We start from the raw sequence: 19,195 nt of genomic DNA on the forward strand, positions 1-19,195 counted from the left end.
TTTTAGATATATAAATTATCTATCAAAGGAGCTCTTGAGTACTGTAGAGATGGAAAATACTGTGCTCATTAAACAACCAAAGGCTATGTGTATGTGCCAGTGGAGATTGGTGTTTTTCAAATGGTGGAAGCTTATATTTTATTTTCAAATTGATTGGCACAGACATCGGCAAGTTCTGAGCAACATACTTCAACTTAACACTTAAATGTCAACATTTATGACAATAGTAAACATTTAAAACAACTAGATTTTCAGGGAAGCTTAGCGACCTTGGTAGTTTGCAGGGAAAAGGTGTGTTGTTCATCGGTTCACCTGACTCTTCAGAGAATCTACCAAAACATCAGCAGGTATACTACAAGTCAAAAGTGTGGACACACATTAATTCACTACTTTCATGTTAGGTACAAAATGAAGACATCAATATGTCAAGCACCAAAAGAAAAACTGAAGAAAAAAGGTAAATGGCTCCAAATATGTTTTGTATACACATTCATCAAAGTAGCCACTCCCTTTACTTGGTTGACAGAGCTGCAAACCTTTGAAGCTTGAGCTTCATGAAGTCTCCTGAAATGGTGTCAGAGTGTACCTTGTTAGAATTGGTTAGTGGAATGTCGAGTGTACAAAGCTGTGATCAAAGCCAAGGCTAATTTTGAAGAATCTAAACAACAAACCATGTTATTTCACACTTGTTTACTGTATTTGCTGTTCATAGTTTTGATGTCTTCAGTGAGAATCTACCATGTCCATAGTCATGGAAATAAACACAAAACAAAAAAATTAAGTGTCTCAAAATTTTGACTGGTGTTAATAGGACAAACCTTTGTTTTGTCTTGTACAAGTCACACACTGTAAAAATGACATATGAGCTGAGAAGACTGAAATCCCTTTATACAGATCTGATATTACTGACTCATCGACTACATGACAGTCACCCATTCACCAAAATATCTCCACATCTTCAACATTACAGCCACAGTGCAATCATTGAAAGTGCATACATTTCACTTCAAATAAAGTGGTGTGCTCAAGTGCATTCAGCAGCACATGGTCAGCGTGTTAATACTTTTATCAGAATAATACAAAGTGTGTTTTGACGTGGAATTTTCGCAAACCTGTGTAGTCTGTGGTCTTCAGTGCACAGCTCAGATTGGACACAGCACACATCACAGCTCATTCATGTGACCACTGATCTCAGCCTCCAGGAGAGCATGGACAGGGCTAAAGTAAGGCCTGTGTCCACAGAAGACCCCAGAGGAGGTAAGACCAGTCTGTGTGCTGGGCATCTTGGACAGATGCGTGTGGAGCAGTAGAATACTGAAGTACACAGCAGAAACCTTCTCAGATGGCCCACTCCGCCTTGACCTTTTGCAAGGGCTTGTGTTTGAGGAAGGCAGCCAGAGAACTGGTCCTCTTGACTTTGGGGTCTCCAGCCACAGTCAGAGGTCGCTGCTGTGAGGCTGAGGAGAAGTGATGCCGTCTGCGACGCTTCTGTGAGTGTGAGCGAATCTGTGGGGCGGCACACATCTCACCTACCCCTGTCTGTCCCAGAGCAGCTTTGACAGGAGCTCCCAGCAGCTCGAAGAGGTCTGAAGAGGTGCCCTGGGGCAGGTAGGACCAAGCCTTCTTCCCCGCCGCATCCCGCAGACTCACGCTGGCTCCAAACTTGTTGACCAGAAGCCGGATGATGTTCTTGTGATTGTGGATGGCAGCAATGTGCAGCGGAGTGTAGCCACAGGAGGACTGGGCATCTGTGTCAAAGGCCATTCCTGCCTTCTCCACACCATACCTGGGACAGAGGACAGAGGACAGAGGACAGCAGTTTAGAAGTCAGAAGAAATAGTTTAGAAGTCACTAACTACAACAAAGCAGCAGGAGGACACAGGGAGGATAATAGGGCATTACTCAGCAGCAGCTCCTCCTGCTGCTGAGTAAGAGGAGGAGGAGGAGGACACTAGAGGACACAGAAGGAGACAGGGGGGACACTAGGGCAGTACACAGCATGGTAGGACTGTTTTGAACGTACAGACTGGAGCACATTCAAAGAGGCTGCAACATGCAATGATGAAATCAATATTGATGACTTTGCCATGTCTGTGTCAGGCTACAACAAATGCATTGAGGCAACTGAAAAGCCCTGGATAAGGTCTGGTGATGAGTCGGCATTGAGGACTGTTAGAGCATCATCAGACTTTCTACATGTACCCGAAGTCACAAAGTTCAGGAGTTTGTCAAAAATATAATAATTGTTCAAACACAAGTTCGAAGGGTCATTGAAAGCCTATCCATAGTTCCTTTAAAATGGCAACCATCATTCCAGTGCCAAAGAAACCTCAAATCAGCTGACTAAACGACTACTCACTCCCTTCATAATGAAGTGCTTTGGAGATTATGCGGTCTTTTACCAGCCTTTTAAACTCCCACCCGCATTTGACCCATTCCAGTTTGCGTACCAGCCACTCCATCCAAGTCTCAGAAACTCATCTGCATATACTGTTCCTGGACTTTAGATGAGCATTCAATACCCTCATCCTCCAGCATCTGTGGCTGCTGGACAAACCGACCACGGTTCGTGCAGGTCAGTAAGAACGCTTCAGTGTCATCTCTCCTCGGGGCCGTGTCCTACTGTTCACATTGATGGCATGTGACTGTGTCCTCTGCTACAAACCACATTGTGAAGTTTGCAGATGACAACAATGGTGGGCCTCATTAGGTACAATAACAGGCAGGTCTACAGGGAGGAGGTGACGTAGTTGGTGAGTTGGTGCAGTGACAACAACCTGATCCTGAACGTCACCAAAAGAGGTCATCATGGACTTCAGGAAGAACCGGCCCTGCCAACTTCCTGCCAGCAGCACCAAGTTTCTGGGAGTGCACATTATGAACAACCTCACACAGCAACATCTGCATTTCCTGTGCCGGCTGAAAAGACCTCATCTGCCTCTGACTGGAAGAATGTGAGGAGAGTAGTGAGGTTTGCAAAATAGATCATTGGGACCACTCTCCCCTCTGTTCAGGACTTTGCCCCAAAGCACAGTTTTTCCTGGGCCAGAAACAACAACCCTCCACATACACCTCCTGCTGTCTTCTGCAAGAGGTTATGAGACATTTGATGCAGCACATTCAGGTTCTATACTAGTTTTCAGACTGTTGAAATCCTCTTATATGTACTTCCTCTATCCTCTTACAAGTACTTTAGTAGACACCGCTGCACTTTTTATCTGAATTGTTAATCCTGACGATTAAGCACTTTATATATTACTCTGTGCTCTATACAGAATTAAAAAATCAGCAACAGTTACAACAAAATTCCATTCTGAATGACAAAGTGTTCAAAAGTCAAGTCTAACCAGGAGGCGGACACAGGGAGAACACTACACAGTAGAAGGACACAGAGAGGACACTAGGACACTACACAGGAGAACACATGGGAGACACTAGGACAGGACACAGCAGCAGGAGGACACAGGACAGTTATGTATCTGCTCATGATGTGGCATTCATGACCCATTCTTCTGAATGGTTTCTTAACATGAACGGCTTGAACAAGATCTGTTTTTTAAATCTTTCTTGCCATCAACCAGCCAATGGGACTATGGATGAAAATTAGCCTGCATGGCTAACTCTGGCACATTTACATGCTGTACTAACACATGTCGATTAACGTGCACGGTCTCATATTTAATAAATAAACAAACATATTTTTCTTTCTATGCATTTTTATATTTATACTAATCACCGACCTAGTTTGTTGGTAAGTGTGTTTAGGGCCTGTCATAGGCTCTTTAAGATCATTATACTTAAGAGAAAAAGAATTGTTGTTTTGTTTTTTTTAGAGTTTGGCCCTTTTTTTAGGTTGAAATTTTTACTTCCTGGTTGGAAATAATGACCCCCAATGTATACAAAAATTATCTGACAAAAGAGAATCATCCAAACCTGACATACACACTTTAAAATGAGTTCTCACATGAGCTTATGTTATAAATATAAAAAGAGCCAGTCTTGAAGGGCTCTTTGAAGATTTGGACCTTTGCACCAGTGTCTGCGTTCTGGACAGGGTCTCACCAGAGTGTGTTGAGGACGCGGTGGTCTCCATGCTTGGCAATCCAATGCAAGACAGTGAAGCCGGAGATGAAATCCCTCCTATGCAGAAGGGAAGGCTCCTCTCTGAACAGAGAGTAGATGTCAGGCCAGGTCCCCTCTGCAGCTTTCACCAGCCACAGGTGCTCGTGCTCCTCCAGAGGCACCTGGCTCTGCACACAACAGTGTACACCAATGTCACAGTATTAACCCCTCACAAACTCTGCAGCGAGACCTGTAGGACCTGCAAAGTTGTACTGTTCTATGTGTGTGAATTTGAAACATTGATGTTGTGACAACACTCAATACTAACAATTTCAATACTAAGGTCATTCTAATAGTAACGCTAGGTTATTCTGGAATGCCCATCTTCAGAGGTTATGGGATGCTCGTAAATCTGCAGAGAAAGTTTTTCTTAGTTGTAAAGAGTCAAAAAATAAACAGGATTTGAGGGACAATTATAAGCAGACTTTGTCCATTTTTGACAAATATTTCAGAATTTATAAAAGAAGGTTTTCAAAAGGTCAAGCACTAAAAATAGATAATTTGCAGGCAAGTAACCCACAACAATTTTGGAAAATGGTAAATCAATTAGGGCCTCAAAAAGTTAAGAAAATTCCAATGGAAGTCATTGTACATAATGGTGAGGTGGAGCTAAGCAAAGAGAAAGTCATTAAAAAATGGAAAGATGATTTTTCAAATCTCTATGCTGGGGGACCGTCTTCCTCGGATTTTGACTCCATTTTTGGAGAAATCTCAGTTAAACTAAAAGAGGATTTAGAGTTAATTATGGGGCAAGAAAGTTATCAGCCAAATGCACTCCTAAATTCTAATATTACCTTGGAGGAAGTAAGCAATGCTCTGAATAAGGCAAAATTAAGGAAAGCTACGGGAGTAGAGGAAATTTCAAATGAAGTGTTAAAATGCCCACATCTTTTGAACGTTCTTTTTTGTTTATTTAAGTTTTGTTTTGAATATGGTATTGTCCCCTCAACATGGCACAAATCTATAATCATACCCATTCCTAAGTCGGTAAAAAATGATCCCAGAGTGCCTCTTAATTATAGAGGAATCAGTCTTTTAAGTACAGTTTATAAAATTTATTCCAGTATCTTAAATGCCAGATTGACACGGTTTCTTGAAAACACAGAATTGTTGGTGGATGAACAAAATGGATTTAGAAAACACAGAGCTTGTATTGATCATATTTACACTGTTTCAACTATAGTGAGAACTCGACTGGCTGAAAATAAGTCCACTTTTGTTTGTTTCGTGGACTTTAAGAAAGCATTTGATTGGGTCAATAGGGATTTGTTGTGTTTGAAACTTCTTCAGGCCGGGGTTGATGGGAGATTTTATAGAGCATTAAAATCCCTGTATGCAGACTGTATTGGATGTGTTCAAGTGAATGATTTAAGGACCGAGTGGTTTCCTACACCTACTGGTGTAAAACAAGGGGATGTTTTGTCCCCAAGCCTGTTCTCGCTCTTTATAAATGATTTGGCTCTTGAAATCAAACAGCTGGACATTGGGATACACATGGACAGTGATGTTGTGGGCATTCTGCTCTATGCTGATGATGTTGCACTCCTGGCGGAAACAGAAGAAGACCTGCAGCTGATGTTAAACATATTACAACAGTGGTGCTGTAGGTGGAGACTTGCTATAAATCAAGCTAAAACCCAAATAATGCATTTTAGGAGGAAGGCAGCTCCTCAAGTAAAAAGGTCCTTACATTTGGAATTGTGAATCTTGAGTATGTCCCTCAGTACAAATATCTGGGGTTCACTTTTGATGAATTTATGAGTTTTGACAGTGGGGTAAAAATCCTTGCTGCTTCAGCCAGTCGAGCTCTTGGTTCTGTGATTAACAAAGTGAAAATGTGTAAAGATCTTGGTTATGAAACATATTCAAAGCTGTATGAGGCCTGTGTATCTCCTGTTTTAAATTATGCTGCTGGTGTGTGGGGGGCTAGACAAAGTTCTGCCTTGGATGCTGTGGAAAACCGAGCCATCCGCTGTTTTTTGGGAGTGCACAAGTTTGTCCCAGTTTTGGCTGTACAGGGTGATATGGGTTGGGTACCGGGTTTAATCCAAAGAAAGTGTGATATGGTCAGATTATGGAATCGAATTATTAATCAACTTGATGATAGAGTTTTAAAAAAGGTCTTTGTATGGAGTAAACACAAGTCACCCTGGGCAGCAGAGCTACGGGCTGTTTTTGCTGAAGTACAACTTCAGTATGTATTTCATAATAATTTGTCATGTAGCGTAAACAAAATAAGAACAAAACTGATGTCTAATTATGAAGAGCAGTGGCTGAATGGGATCTTGGCTAAACCCAAGTTGCGAACATACATTCAATTAAAAGATACGTTTAAGGTTGAGTTCTATGTCAGAGCAAATTTGAGTAGGAAGCAAAGATCATTGATGGCACAGTTACATACAGGGATCCTTCCTCTGGCTTTAGAAACTGGGAGATTCTCTCAAACCCCTGAAGAAGAAAGACTTTGTGGTTTATGTGAGTTGGGCGAAGTAGAAAGTGAAGCTCATTTTCTGTTGCATTGTCCATTTTACAATGAATTTAGAAATCCTTTATTTGATGAAATGTTCACTCAATGTCCTGAAATGTTCTGGTGTGATGATGACAGCAAAATGAAATGGTTGTTTAATTCTAATGTTTATAAGTTGGTTTTATTTTTATGTAAAGCCTGGAAGAAGCGGCAAATGAGTTTGTTTAAATGAGTTTTATTTTTGTTTTGTTTTTGTTTTTGTTTTTGTTTGTTGTATACACGTCTGGACTATTGGACTATTGTATTTTTGTTAATGGTGTCTTATAAGCCCATTTGGGCTCGGCATTCTTTGTATGCAAGACACAATAATAAACTATTCATTCATTCATTCATTCACTAAGGAATAGGGTTTTCATAAGTATTGAAACTCAGATACTAAAACTAGTACATAAACGATGATCATTTGAGCAGGTATTGATAATAAAAGAGTCGCATTCACAGGACAGAAATGAACCTTTCCTGAATAGCTTTAGAACAGGGATGTCAAAGTCAAATACACGGAGGGCCAAAATAACAAATTTGCTATAAGCCAAGGGCCGGACTGGTTCAATGTTTATTAAAACATACTGAAATGACTGCACACAGCCTATTGAACCAAGACCTAACACAGTGTATATTATTTAATGATTAAATGAATAAAGCAATATTATTTTATGGCTCTGTCAGTAACCTCAAGGGAAACATTTTCAACAGGCAAACAGTAAAAAAGTAAATGTCCTTCAAAAAGAAAATATGTTCCTTAATATCAAGATAAATGCATAAATGAAACTGCATGCATTATAAACTGAAAATGCATTATTGTGCTGCTCTGTGATCCGACCAATCACTGCTTTCAAATAGTAAAATGAGAAAAAAAAAAAAAAATCTAAATCAGTTGTATTCTTTCTCATGGCTCTTATCTGCAATTTAACCTGAGTCCATCCAACTGAAAAAGAAATATAAATAAAATACAATACAATAAAACAAAATACAAAAATCTATGGTACACAAACAAAACAATACTTTGTTCGTTTCCAAGACTTTGCCACACAACGACTCCTGGTGTATGATGCAGTGATAAGCTGTCATTTCACCCGTGACGTTTTCCTCCCACATCCTCTCACGCATCCCTGCCACCAATCCACTCCTGTGCCCACACATTGCGGGTGCTCCGTCTGCTGTCAATCCCACAAGTGGCAGCTCCATGTCAGTTACACATCTAGATACCTCTTCATACAGACCTTGTCCTGTAGTTGTGCATAGGAAGTAATGCCAAAAACTCTTTGGTTATGCTCAGGCTAGAGTCTACTCCACGGACGAAAATTGACAGCTGGGCAGTGTCAGATGTGTCCGTGCTCTCATCCACAGCAAGGGAATATGCAATGAAATCTTTTCCAACAAGCTGTTCTTTTAGATTGGTGGAAAGCTGGTCTACACGTTCAGCAACGGTGTTTCTGCTCAGGCTCACGTTTGAAAATAGTTGCCTTTTGTCTGGGCACATGTGAACAATATACAAATATATTACTGTACTTACAAAAAGTTCTGTTTGTTCACACACTGCGTCACAAACTTTAAGCATACAGTTTTTGATCAACTCTCCTTCTGTAAATGGCCAGGCTGATTTTGCGACCTCTTCTGCCACAATAAAACTAGCCTTGACAGCAGCCTCGCTTCGTGATTTGGCTTTTGTGAAAAGAGCCTGCCAGGACTTAAGACCTCCACACAGAAAACACACAGGTTTGCCTTTTACCTCCGTGAACATGTACTCTGCCTCCCACCTTGAAACCCCCTGTTCTCAGCTTCCACCTTCTGTTTAGCCATTTTTGAGGAGAGGGGTAGCTGAAAGTTGACATCTACTCTGACTGCTGATGAATAATGAATACGAGGCCGCTTGCTGCGCTGAAGTGACTTCGTGGGCTACCGTTGCATTGTGGGAAATGTAGTGTTGATGGTACAAAACACCAGCGGGCTGGTTCTAATAGTAATTAAATATCATCCCGGGGGCTATAGATACTTCATTCGTGGGCCGGATCTGGCCTTGACTCTGACATATGTGCTTTAGAATGAGCTGTATCAAAACAACTATAAGACCACACAGACTAGTATATGGATCACTATGAAACCTACCTGGACGACTGAGGGATTACACAGATATAAGACCACATGATAATATAAAACAAAGTACTATTATATAATGTTGGATTTAACTGGTTTAACACTCCTCAAATCTTTCTTTAGATAATAGAATGTGATTTTCAACATTAAATGGTAATATTTTCTTTTATATTACCATATGACCTTATCTGTGCCGTCCCTCACTTGTGCAGGTAGGTTTCATTGTGGCTTATGTGTGTATACTAGTCTATGTGGTCTTACAGCTAAAGATCACTCTAAAGGTTAAAGGTTAAATTCTGTGAATGTGACATTTTTAGTATCAATACCTGCTCAAATCAGTATCTATTTTTGATACTAGTTTTAGCCTCCATTATTCTCCTGATTTTTGATCCTAGTTTTAATAGATTTTTAATACTTTTGAAAACCATAATGTGTGTGTGTGTGTGTGTGTGTGTGGGTGGGGGGGGTGTGGGTGGATGTGGGTGGATGTGGGAGGGTGTGTGTGTGTGTGTGTGTGGGTGGGGGTGTGTGTGTGTGTGGGGGGGGGTGTGTGTGGGGGTGTGTTTGTGTGTGTATATGCGTGTGTTACCTGTCTGCGGTGGGTTTCCTGTTGCGACGCGCTGCTCAGAACACTCCTCCTCTGTTTCGCGGGCTCCCTGTCTGTGAGGTCACCAAGACTGTGGCACCGGGGGGGCGTGGAGCAGGAGGACAGGGATGACATTGAGGACGAAGACATGTGTCTCAGGCTCAGGGACGACGAGATAAGGTGCAGCCGGTGGAGACGAGCCGCCTCACTGCCCCCCAGAGCTGCGGGACAAACCACACTATTGCCATTAGGGTGTTTGTGTCGCCATGGTAACTCCTGCATTCATTTCCATGGTGGAACATTCAAAATGATAACAATGTACACATTAGCAAACTCTCCTAAAAAATACAAATAGATTTAAACATATTTTTAGGAACTTGTGATTAATAAAAGCACCTTTAGATTTGCTAGGTTTTCAACAAAAAAGGTGAGAGTAACCAATTTTAAAAAAACCAAAAAAAACTGTTGGCTAATGCTAGCTAGCTAGCTTGTGACTAATGTCATTTTACTTGTTAAACCATAAAAATCATTTCACCTGTTGTAGTTCAGTCTACACCAGCTATTTCTGGTCAAATTGTGTTAAAAAAAGCTCAGATTAAAGTCTAACTTGAGGAATAACTTCTGTCAGAGTAGTGCCTTCAGAGAGATTACAGATTTGTTCATCTGGTTTATGGTTAATCCTGACAGTTACACAGCAAATTCCCACATAGACTTCTAACCTGTCGAGCTCAGTTTAAATTGTTGGGTTTCAGATGACATAACATTCTATAGACCAATAATATTTAATACAGATGGGGGGAGCTAAAATGAATAATGCTATATTGCATAAAAAAAAATCAGTTCCTGGGTCTAGTCACTAATAAAAATGATCAGGTTCATATGTGCATTTACCTTTTGGATATTTCATAGCAAAGTACAATGTAAACAACAGGCAAATCTATCTCTTGTCCTTATCTGGGAGTATGACATAATCACATTCTAGACATTCTAGAAAACTACCAAAATGGATTCTACCATGTGCTGATGTCGCCTAAACCCAATCTACGATGCATCCCTAACTGAAATCCTCCTGATCAGTTTTGATACTTGTGTATAAGGGCGGTGTGACGCTTGCTTCCTGATGCTGAAGTGCTTTCGGTACCTCGGTGGTCTTCCTCTTCCATCATCTGGTCCAGGTCTGCTCCCACACTCAGACACATGCGGCTCCTCAGATTACTGCTGCGTCGCAGGGCAACCCATGGGCGGAGCTGAGCCAGGGAGGGGGTGGAGCCATTACTAGGCTCCTCCTTGTCAACATAAAGATCATCTGCCACAGAGGAATACAATCAACTAACTACAGTGAACATTAAAAACAACACTGAAGTAAGAAAGACACTGTTTCCTCCTCCCGTTTGCCGGTCAGTTCATCACAGATACTACAATCTCAACTGAGTCTGTGCTGCCGGAGCCTTAACCTGCAGACAGATGATACATCCAAGTTTTTTCTCAAGGACAGGCTTCATGTGAAAGCCCAGAACCTCCAGAATTCACTGAGCTGCAGACGCTGCACATGATAAATGATTGGCTGCAGGTGCTGTAGATGGTGATGATTCAGATCAGAGAGAGTCCTTTTAGGTTCAAACCAACTGGATTTTAATATAAAAACTAGCAACCCAAAAGAGACTCATGTGAGGCTCATTCTGTTTTCTGATTGGATAATCATCTTGAGAAACAAAACAACAAATTATAACCTAAATCAGTGAGACATCATGTCCTATGTGTCTGTAAGTAAGAATAAATCAGTATTTAAACTGTTATCAGTGAAAGTTTGGACACATATACAGTGGAAACCAGAAGTTTACATAAAAAAGACACATATGCTTTTTTACCAAAATTATGTCTGGCTAAATGCCAGAATAATGAGAGAAGGATATTTTTAGACAAATTTTCATTGCTTTTTTTCAAAGTCAGAGGTTTACATACAGTAAGATTTGACTTTTGGGAAAACCCAGATGATGATGTCATGTATTTGGAAGCTTCTTATTTGGTTTATTGACAACATTTGAGTTTGAGAAATCAGCCAAGATATCAGGCTGGTTCATCTTTGGGTGCAATTTGCAGATGCCTGAAGGTGCCACATTCATCTGTGCAAACAGTTATATGCAACTATAAACACCGTGAGAATGTTTAGCCGTCATACCGCTCAGGAAGGAGGGTTCTGTGTCCCAGAGGTGAACAAGCTTTGGTCCGAAATGTGCATATCAACCCAAGAACAAAAGCAAAAGACCTTGTGAAGATGCTTCTGAAACTGGTAAGAGTGTGTCATTATCCACAGTGAAACAAGTGCTGTACTGACGTGGGATGAAAGACCACTCTGCAGGAAGAAGACATTACTCCAAAAGAAACATAAAAAAGTAAGATTACAGTTTGCCAGTGCACACAGGGACAAACAGTTTATTTTATGAGACATGTCCTGTGGTCTGGCAAAACTAAAAATATACTGTTTGGCCATAATGAGCATCATTACATTTGAAGCAAAAGAGGAAAGCTTGGAAGCCAGAAAACACCAGCCCATCTGTGAAATACGGGGGTGGCAGCATCATGTTGTGAGGTTGGTTTACTGCAGGAGGGACTGGTGAACTTTATAAAATAGATGGAATCATGAGGAAAGAATATTATGTGGAAATATTGAAGCAACATCTCAAGACATCAGCCAGGAAGTTAAAGCTTGAGCACAAATGGGTCTTCCAAATGGACAATCACCCGAAGCATACTGCCAAGGTTTTGGAGGGGCCATCACAAAGCCCTGATCTCAATCCTATTGAACATTTATGAGCAGACCTGAAAAGGCATGTGTGAGAAAGGCAGCCTACAAACTTGGCTCAGTTACACCAGCTCTGTCAGGAAAAATAGGCCAAAATTCCTGCTAAGTATTGTGAGAAGCCTGTGGAAGGATATAACATTTGACCCAAGTCATACAGTTTAAAGGCAATAGTACCAAATACTAATGACATGTATGTAAACTTCTGACTTAGAAGGATTTTTTAAAGACAATTTTTCATTACTTTCTTCAGTCATTATTCTGGCATTTAGCAAATAGAAATATTTTGTTAACTCTTATTGACCTAAAACAGTAAAAGGCTTAGTCTGACTTCATGTCAGACAGTGAGGGGGAAAAAAACATACATACCTTTTTATATAGTGTATGTAAACTTCTGGTTTCAACTGTAGGTCACAATTATGTCATTTAAAATAAAATTCTTACATGTAGTGAACTAATAAAAATCCACAAAGTTCTGGTTTAGATCTCATTATGTTCTACCAAAAGGTCCAGGTTTAGACCTAGTTTCGGAGTGGTTTTAGACTTGGTTAGACATATGTGCACTGCAGTATCAGTCTTGTCCACATGGGCTGAGAGGAAGCTAAATATATCATAAATATCCTAGGAGGCAGACCTGATGATAAAACTACAACCAACAAAGAGCCTTCTCAGAAAAGTGGAGATTTACCTGCAGTTCCATGCCAGGCCCTCCCTCTGTCTGCCCCTGGAGCATGCTCCTCTGCACACTGCTGCCAGCTGCCTCCACCTGCTCCAGCCTTGGGACCTCCAGCACTTCCCGGACCTCCTGCTCTCATGGACAAGGAAATGTTCTTCAGTCTACCATTAGATCACTGTAAACCCTTGTGAACCTTGAGAAAAAGCACCCACCACTGTGCGACAGTTCTTCGCAGCTGCTCCAGGCCGACCCTCTGGGGCTGTGCTCCACACTGCTGCTAGGGCCCTGCTGGTCACAGGGGAAAACAACAGCAGGCTTATGTCAAAGAAGACGAAAGGCTATAATGTACTAGAGGAGACTGTAGAGAAGGTGTGAACTGACAAACTACAGTGAGTTCTTCATTCTCCATTTCCAGTGAAGGAGTTTGTCATGTCGGCCATCTTGGAGTAAACAAATAGGTATGTAACAATATCCAAATCTCTCAGTACGATATTTGCACGAAATGCATAGTATGCTACGATATTTATTACAATATTTTGCGAAGGCAAAAAAGAATATGCTACTTTTTCCCTTTAAAAAGCTTTTAGTTCTATCATAATCCAAAGAACTAGGACTTAGAAATGCTTAATATTTAGACAGCACTGAAACGGAGCAGCAGGTCATGGTCTATGTAGCTCCCTCTGTTTTGTAGCCATTGCTGTACCATACCAAAGGATTTAAGGAGGTAACTGAAATTCGATGTATTGTGATGGACCACAATATTATTGTGAGATCACCGTATTCCGATTATTGCAGCATCATCAAGACATATCGGGGGTCAAAATTTGTTAAAGGAATTTCCATAAGTCTCAGGTTGTGGTCATGAAGAGCTATTAACGAAGCAACCATTTTTGAAAGCTTAAAAATCTATCAAAAATATATCGGATCTGGACGAACCCAATGAATTAAACTTCTATCTTTAAAAATGTCTTCCAGCACTTCCTGCAAAGTTCAAATGGAGCAGAAAAAGTATGTCGTAGACAAATGATTTTTGGTACAGACAGCCTTTATAAAATTCTGAACAAAAAAGCCAATGAGGATCACGCCCTGTCTACATCTACGTTTGGAAAGCTGCACCTCAAACAAGTCAATGAGAAGTGAAAAAAACTGTTTACATAATCCAATCAAATTCAATACACTCATTCTTTATGTGACCTTGACCAAAAAATCAAAAATCAATGGTGACCACACCGAATCTCCAATATGGCGGCCATTTTTAATCAAAATACACAGATGTCCAAAATCTAGACCATGGGTCAGCAACCTTTTTGAAACTGGGAGCTATTTGATGTGCACTGAGTCATACGAAGGCCAACCAGTTTGAGACGCTCTTCTGAAATAACAGCTTTGCTCAGTTTGCCTTTAGTTATACATCATTAATAATTAATCACATCGGTGACAGTACATACTCGGTACATACACGGTACATACACGGTACATACACGGTACATACACGGTACATACAGTACACACAGTACATACAGTACATACAGTACATACACAGCACATACAGTACATACACACAGTACATACAGTACATACACGGTACATACAGTACATACACGGTACATACACGGTACATACAGTACATACACAGTACACACAGTACATACACAGTACATACAGTACATACACAGTACATACAGTACATACAGTACATACACAGTACATACACAGTGAGGCATAGTCCTTTCATAGTGAGGTGTCATACATACACAGAGGTTGTGAGATGTGAGCAGAGGTGGTGTACTGAAGCTGGACTCTGGGTCAGATCCTTGCCTGGGACCCGGGTCTAAGTCCTGGACATGGATCTGCGGGATTATCTGCACAGGGGACACCTGAGGACACACTGACTGTCAGTCTTATTTAAAAGAGACAATGCACATTAATAAACACCAGTAAAAAATACACGTGTAAATGTGCTCAAGTTAGCTGCACAGCTAATTTTCATTCTCAGTCCCTCAACATCTAAAACGAGACAAGAGACAGGACAACACAAATCAGACCGTAGGGAGTGATTTTTTTGAGATCTGTGGAGTTGGTTAAGTGCCTATTTATAAAGTGCGTATGTGGCTAAAGTGCTTCCAGTCATGTTAAAGTGCTGTAGTGTTCTAATAAATAAGTTAATTTAGCTTAAAGCCAGTTCAGTCCAGATGTGTTAGTCGTCTCCTGACGCTCAGAGACGACCAAGATACTGGAGTTTACAGAGCACCCTCAGGTCCTAAACATTCATACATATATACATATTTACATATTAACAGTAAAAAACAGTAACAGCATAGATTGCCGGGTACATGTATGCAGTACGTACATGTGTGCACCGCACAACAACAGTAAAATATGAGTCTGTTCAGACAATCATGGTAATGCTACATACGTATATGTATGCATCTTAAAAAGGGACATGTGGACATCTGCAAGGTCTAGTCCAACTCCAAACACATCCTCAACAGACCGATCAGCTACTAAATCAATATTAAAACCACATACTCATTTGAGCTGGTATCAATACTAAAAAAGACAGATTCACACAACAGAAATGAATAGCTTTAGATCCAAGATGGCACCACGTACGGTCGCCCTGGTGATTTGGTGCACTTTAATAAGCCACTTTGCACTGTTGTTCTGATGCTGCTGTTGTATATATTTTTCTCCCTTTAAGTATTTCGCTTGATTTTTTTAAGCATATCTTTTTAACTTTGTGCATGCCCTTATTTGTATTTGTATTTATTCAGTGTGTTTATGTTGTACTTTTTCACCGAAGCAAGTTCCTAGTTTGTGAACTGTGTTCACAGACTATGGCAATAAAAGTCTTCTGATTCTGATTCTGATGATGTTGATGTGTGAGAAGTAGAAGAGCACATAGACTAGTATACACCAATATACCACACGTTTATCCCTTAGTATAGAAATCGAGTTGAAAATGTTAGTATTGTGACAACACTACACGCTACCAGACAAACAACCCATATAATGCCAATACTAGCACGTTCAGACGGGCAGACAACTTGGCCAAAGTGTCTTGCTCAATTACAGACAACACACCAGCATTGAACTGCAAACTTTCTTCCACCCATTGACTGCTCTTTTTGAGCTGATGGTTCTGACCAGCTGCTTGTCTCTTGCGCATCTATAATGAGTCATTTGCAGAGGTGGGCAGTACTTATTTACATTTACTTGAGTACATTTTTAAGGAAATTGTACTTTTCAGAGATTTTTTCTAGGAGCATATTTTTCCTCCTACTTGAGTAATATTTTTATTGAGGTAACAGTATTCTTACTCACAGTGGGAAGAGGAACGACAAGTTTTACTCAAGAAAGTCTACAAGTCACAAAAGCTTTATATTGAAAGTCCGCAGGGAACACAGGACTGGAGATTACACACATGAGATTACAACAACACGAAGTACTGCTCCTCTGAGCCTGGGCTGCAGTGTTACACACACACAGCTCAAGACCTGGAATATACAAAACGTTTTTTGGAGGAATATATTTCATCCTGGACACGTGGATTTAAATGGACTAAACAGCGGTCAGCTTCAGGACCTAGATGCGCTTTAGGAGGAGCGGGGTTTGTGCATTTTACACTATGAGCATGTGCGCCATGTGATGGTACACGCGCCGAATACGTCACCAAATTTAACAAATAGCCTGCGTGAATGTTTCCACAAATACACAGGCCTCTTATGCGTTTGGATTTGAAGTCGCGTAATTTTCAACAACAGGCGCTCACACGTGAACAGCCCACGCGCCATTAGGGCTCGTGACCCTCCGGACAGACGCACCCCGGGCCGGTCTCTCTGTCCTGAGGGCGCTTCGTCAAGACCAAGTGCATGTTTTGTGTTTCGTTTCAGATCGAGGCCGTTTGTATTCAGACCATAATGGATCCAGAGAACGTTTGGAAGCCAAACAAGCGGACAGACCCAGCTGAAGTCCGCTTGTTTGTTCCTTTATTCACACCTGAAATGAAGTCCGGACTTTCAGGGGAACTGAACTCTGGTCCGTTTTAATCGGACTAAAGCCCGTAGGTGTGAGTAGGCCCCTAGTGTGATAGAAAAGAGTCACCTTCTGAGGCCAAACGCGAGGAGAGGCTCGCAGGTCGGTCACGTGACGCTCGTCCAAGCTTCGCGCGCTGGTCTCTGGACTGCAGCGTTGAACTGGTCCTGTGTCCACGATCGGTGTGGACTGGAACATGTCCCGCCCCGGCATCTCCATCGCGGACCTGCCCCACAACTCAGTGGATTCAACCGGAGCCGGAGCCGTCCTGCCCGGGGCGCACTCCTCCTCTTCATCCTCGTCCTTCTCCACTGACACGGCGCTCCGGTAGCTCTGCCTGAGGCGCACTCTCTGCGTCTGGAGAGAGCGCACCTGCCCCAGCAGGAGAGGCGGTTCACTCGTATTGACATCCTGCTCGACTTGTCTGACAGAGACTTGATGGGGCACGCTTTGAGTAGGGCCCGGGCTCACGGAGGGGTGGGGAGCACCGTGCGGATGAGGGACGGGCCGAGCGGAGCACACCGGGGCAGGAACACATCCTCTGGGCTCTACGAGTGTCACAGGGGCTTCTTTTCGAGCAGGACCTTTAGGGAGCCCCTTGGGTCCCTGAGGCGGGGCGGGCAGGGCTTGGCTGGCCGCCTCAGAGCTCTTGGGGAGACTCGTGAGCGCCTCCTGTGCGGGAGAAGGTTCGGGCACAAGGCTCGGTTGGACTTTGCGCTGTGGCAGGTTCAAGTTGGGCTCCACACTATTATTGTTGTTATTGTTGAGGATGATCCCCGCTGCCGGGAGGACGAGTGGCCCTTGGGTGGGTCCAGGCTCCGAGCTTTTGTTGCGAGGTTTGTCTGGATGTCGGAGCGGACTGAGGTGCACGTTGCTCGAGCCGCCAACAGACGCCTCTGTGCTGTGTCTGCTGACACCAGAGCCAACGCCGTGGACTTGGCCGCGGAACTTTTGTTGGAGCACAACGTAGCTGACGCCGTCCTCCTGTTTGACCCGCGCCACTGAGTTCACAAACCTCTTGAACAGTTCACGGTTCCGGTCCCGATTCGCGTGCTCCCGGAGGAAGGGCCGAAAGTGGAGCAACAGCTCTGCGTTGGTCACGGAGCCTCCGCGGCTCTGGAGGAAGTAGAGCACGGCGTCCTGCGTGAGCTCCACCGCCATGGCGCTGCTATATGCGGGGACAAAGTCCGGGAGCTGGCTCACGCATAGCTCCGCCCACTGCAGGTATGTGCCCTCACCTGACGCACAGGGCACGTGACTGCCATAGCTCAGCCCAGGTCCTGTACCTACAGGACTAATACACACCGCCTGAGGTCTGTCCACTGCACTGATCTGACCAATAATGAGATGCACTTATCTCTGACACTCAGACACATGTTTGTTGGGTCATCACATTGAGATGGCAGCGTGAAGCACGATATATATATATATATATATATATATATATATATATATATATATATATATATATATATATATATATATATATATATATATATATAATATATAAGCTACAGAGCTATACAATGATTCATTATATTTATTGTTACTTTTTTTTTTTTTTGCCTTTGACACAATAACCAAAAAGCAGGATAATCTCATTAACCTGAGCTCCAACACAAACAGCAGAATGAAGCAATAGTTAGCCATGAAAGTTATTTATTCTACTCTCTACATCTCAAATCTTATTGTGTTATAACAAAATAACAAAAAACAAAAAAACCAATTATTGCAAAGAAACTGTTCACACAGTAAATACTGAGCCCCAAAATATTTTGTTCCAGCTCATATATATGGAACGATAAGCCAAATTATCATGACAGGTTCGCGTGCGTGCAGATTTTAGTCCCCACAATGTGACAAATACCTGTGAACACACAGAACACAGCGAAGGGTCACAGGTTTAAAAAGGTGTTAATGTGCAAAGAACATTCAACACACTGTAATTATGAACAGATCCATGCAGTGAGGGTCTGCAGAAGAGCAACAGAGTGAATACTGAAGATTAGAAGAGAGGGAGAGGAGGGAGGAGATAGAGAGATGAGTGAGGTCTGAGGGAGGGGAGGGAGAGAGAGAGAGAGAGAGAGAGTGTGTTCTTAGGGAAGACACTTCACCCATATGAGTCTACCTCAGGGGAACTGTGGCTACAGTCGTATCATCTACTACTGAGTGTGGAGTGAATGACTAATAATGACAGGTTTTGATGAGCTTGTAAAGCACAAGTGTAAGGCATCCTTATACGTGTCCTTTAATGTGTCTTACCACAACTATAAAGATGACACTCAGATCTATGTCTCACTGCAGCAGGTGAATATGGACCAGTGGATTCACTCACTGCATCAACAGATCAGTGTG

General features: G+C 42.1%; 1 protein-coding gene across 2 annotated transcripts in view; it reads right to left on the reverse strand.

The window, feature by feature from the left end:
* Nucleotides 1–18,104, reverse strand: part of LOC117391376 (ankyrin repeat domain-containing protein SOWAHB-like) — an 18,280-nt gene extending 176 nt beyond the window's left edge. Inside the window, exons 1-8 of one of the 2 annotated variants that reach the window (XM_055231850.1) lie at nucleotides 16,910–18,104; nucleotides 14,560–14,682; nucleotides 13,018–13,090; nucleotides 12,818–12,934; nucleotides 10,471–10,635; nucleotides 9,333–9,550; nucleotides 4,063–4,250; nucleotides 1–1,786 (exon numbers count right to left, since the gene is read on the reverse strand). The exon at nucleotides 1–1,786 is cut by the window's left edge and continues 176 nt beyond it. In XM_055231850.1, coding sequence (XP_055087825.1) covers nucleotides 1,339–1,786; nucleotides 4,063–4,250; nucleotides 9,333–9,550; nucleotides 10,471–10,635; nucleotides 12,818–12,934; nucleotides 13,018–13,090; nucleotides 14,560–14,682; nucleotides 16,910–18,001 — 2,424 coding nt within the window. In that variant the 5' untranslated portion in view covers nucleotides 18,002–18,104 and the 3' untranslated portion in view covers nucleotides 1–1,338. Of the gene's footprint in view, nucleotides 1,787–4,062; nucleotides 4,251–9,332; nucleotides 9,551–10,470; nucleotides 10,636–12,817; nucleotides 12,935–13,017; nucleotides 13,094–14,559; nucleotides 14,683–16,909 lie in introns of both variants that reach the window. The other variant, XM_033989166.2, reaches the window with a different exon arrangement.
* Between the last annotated feature and the right edge of the window lie 1,091 nt (nucleotides 18,105–19,195).

This window comes from Periophthalmus magnuspinnatus, chromosome 23, assembly GCF_009829125.3.
Source record: "Periophthalmus magnuspinnatus isolate fPerMag1 chromosome 23, fPerMag1.2.pri, whole genome shotgun sequence".
Classification (NCBI taxonomy): Eukaryota; Metazoa; Chordata; class Actinopteri; order Gobiiformes; family Gobiidae; genus Periophthalmus; species Periophthalmus magnuspinnatus.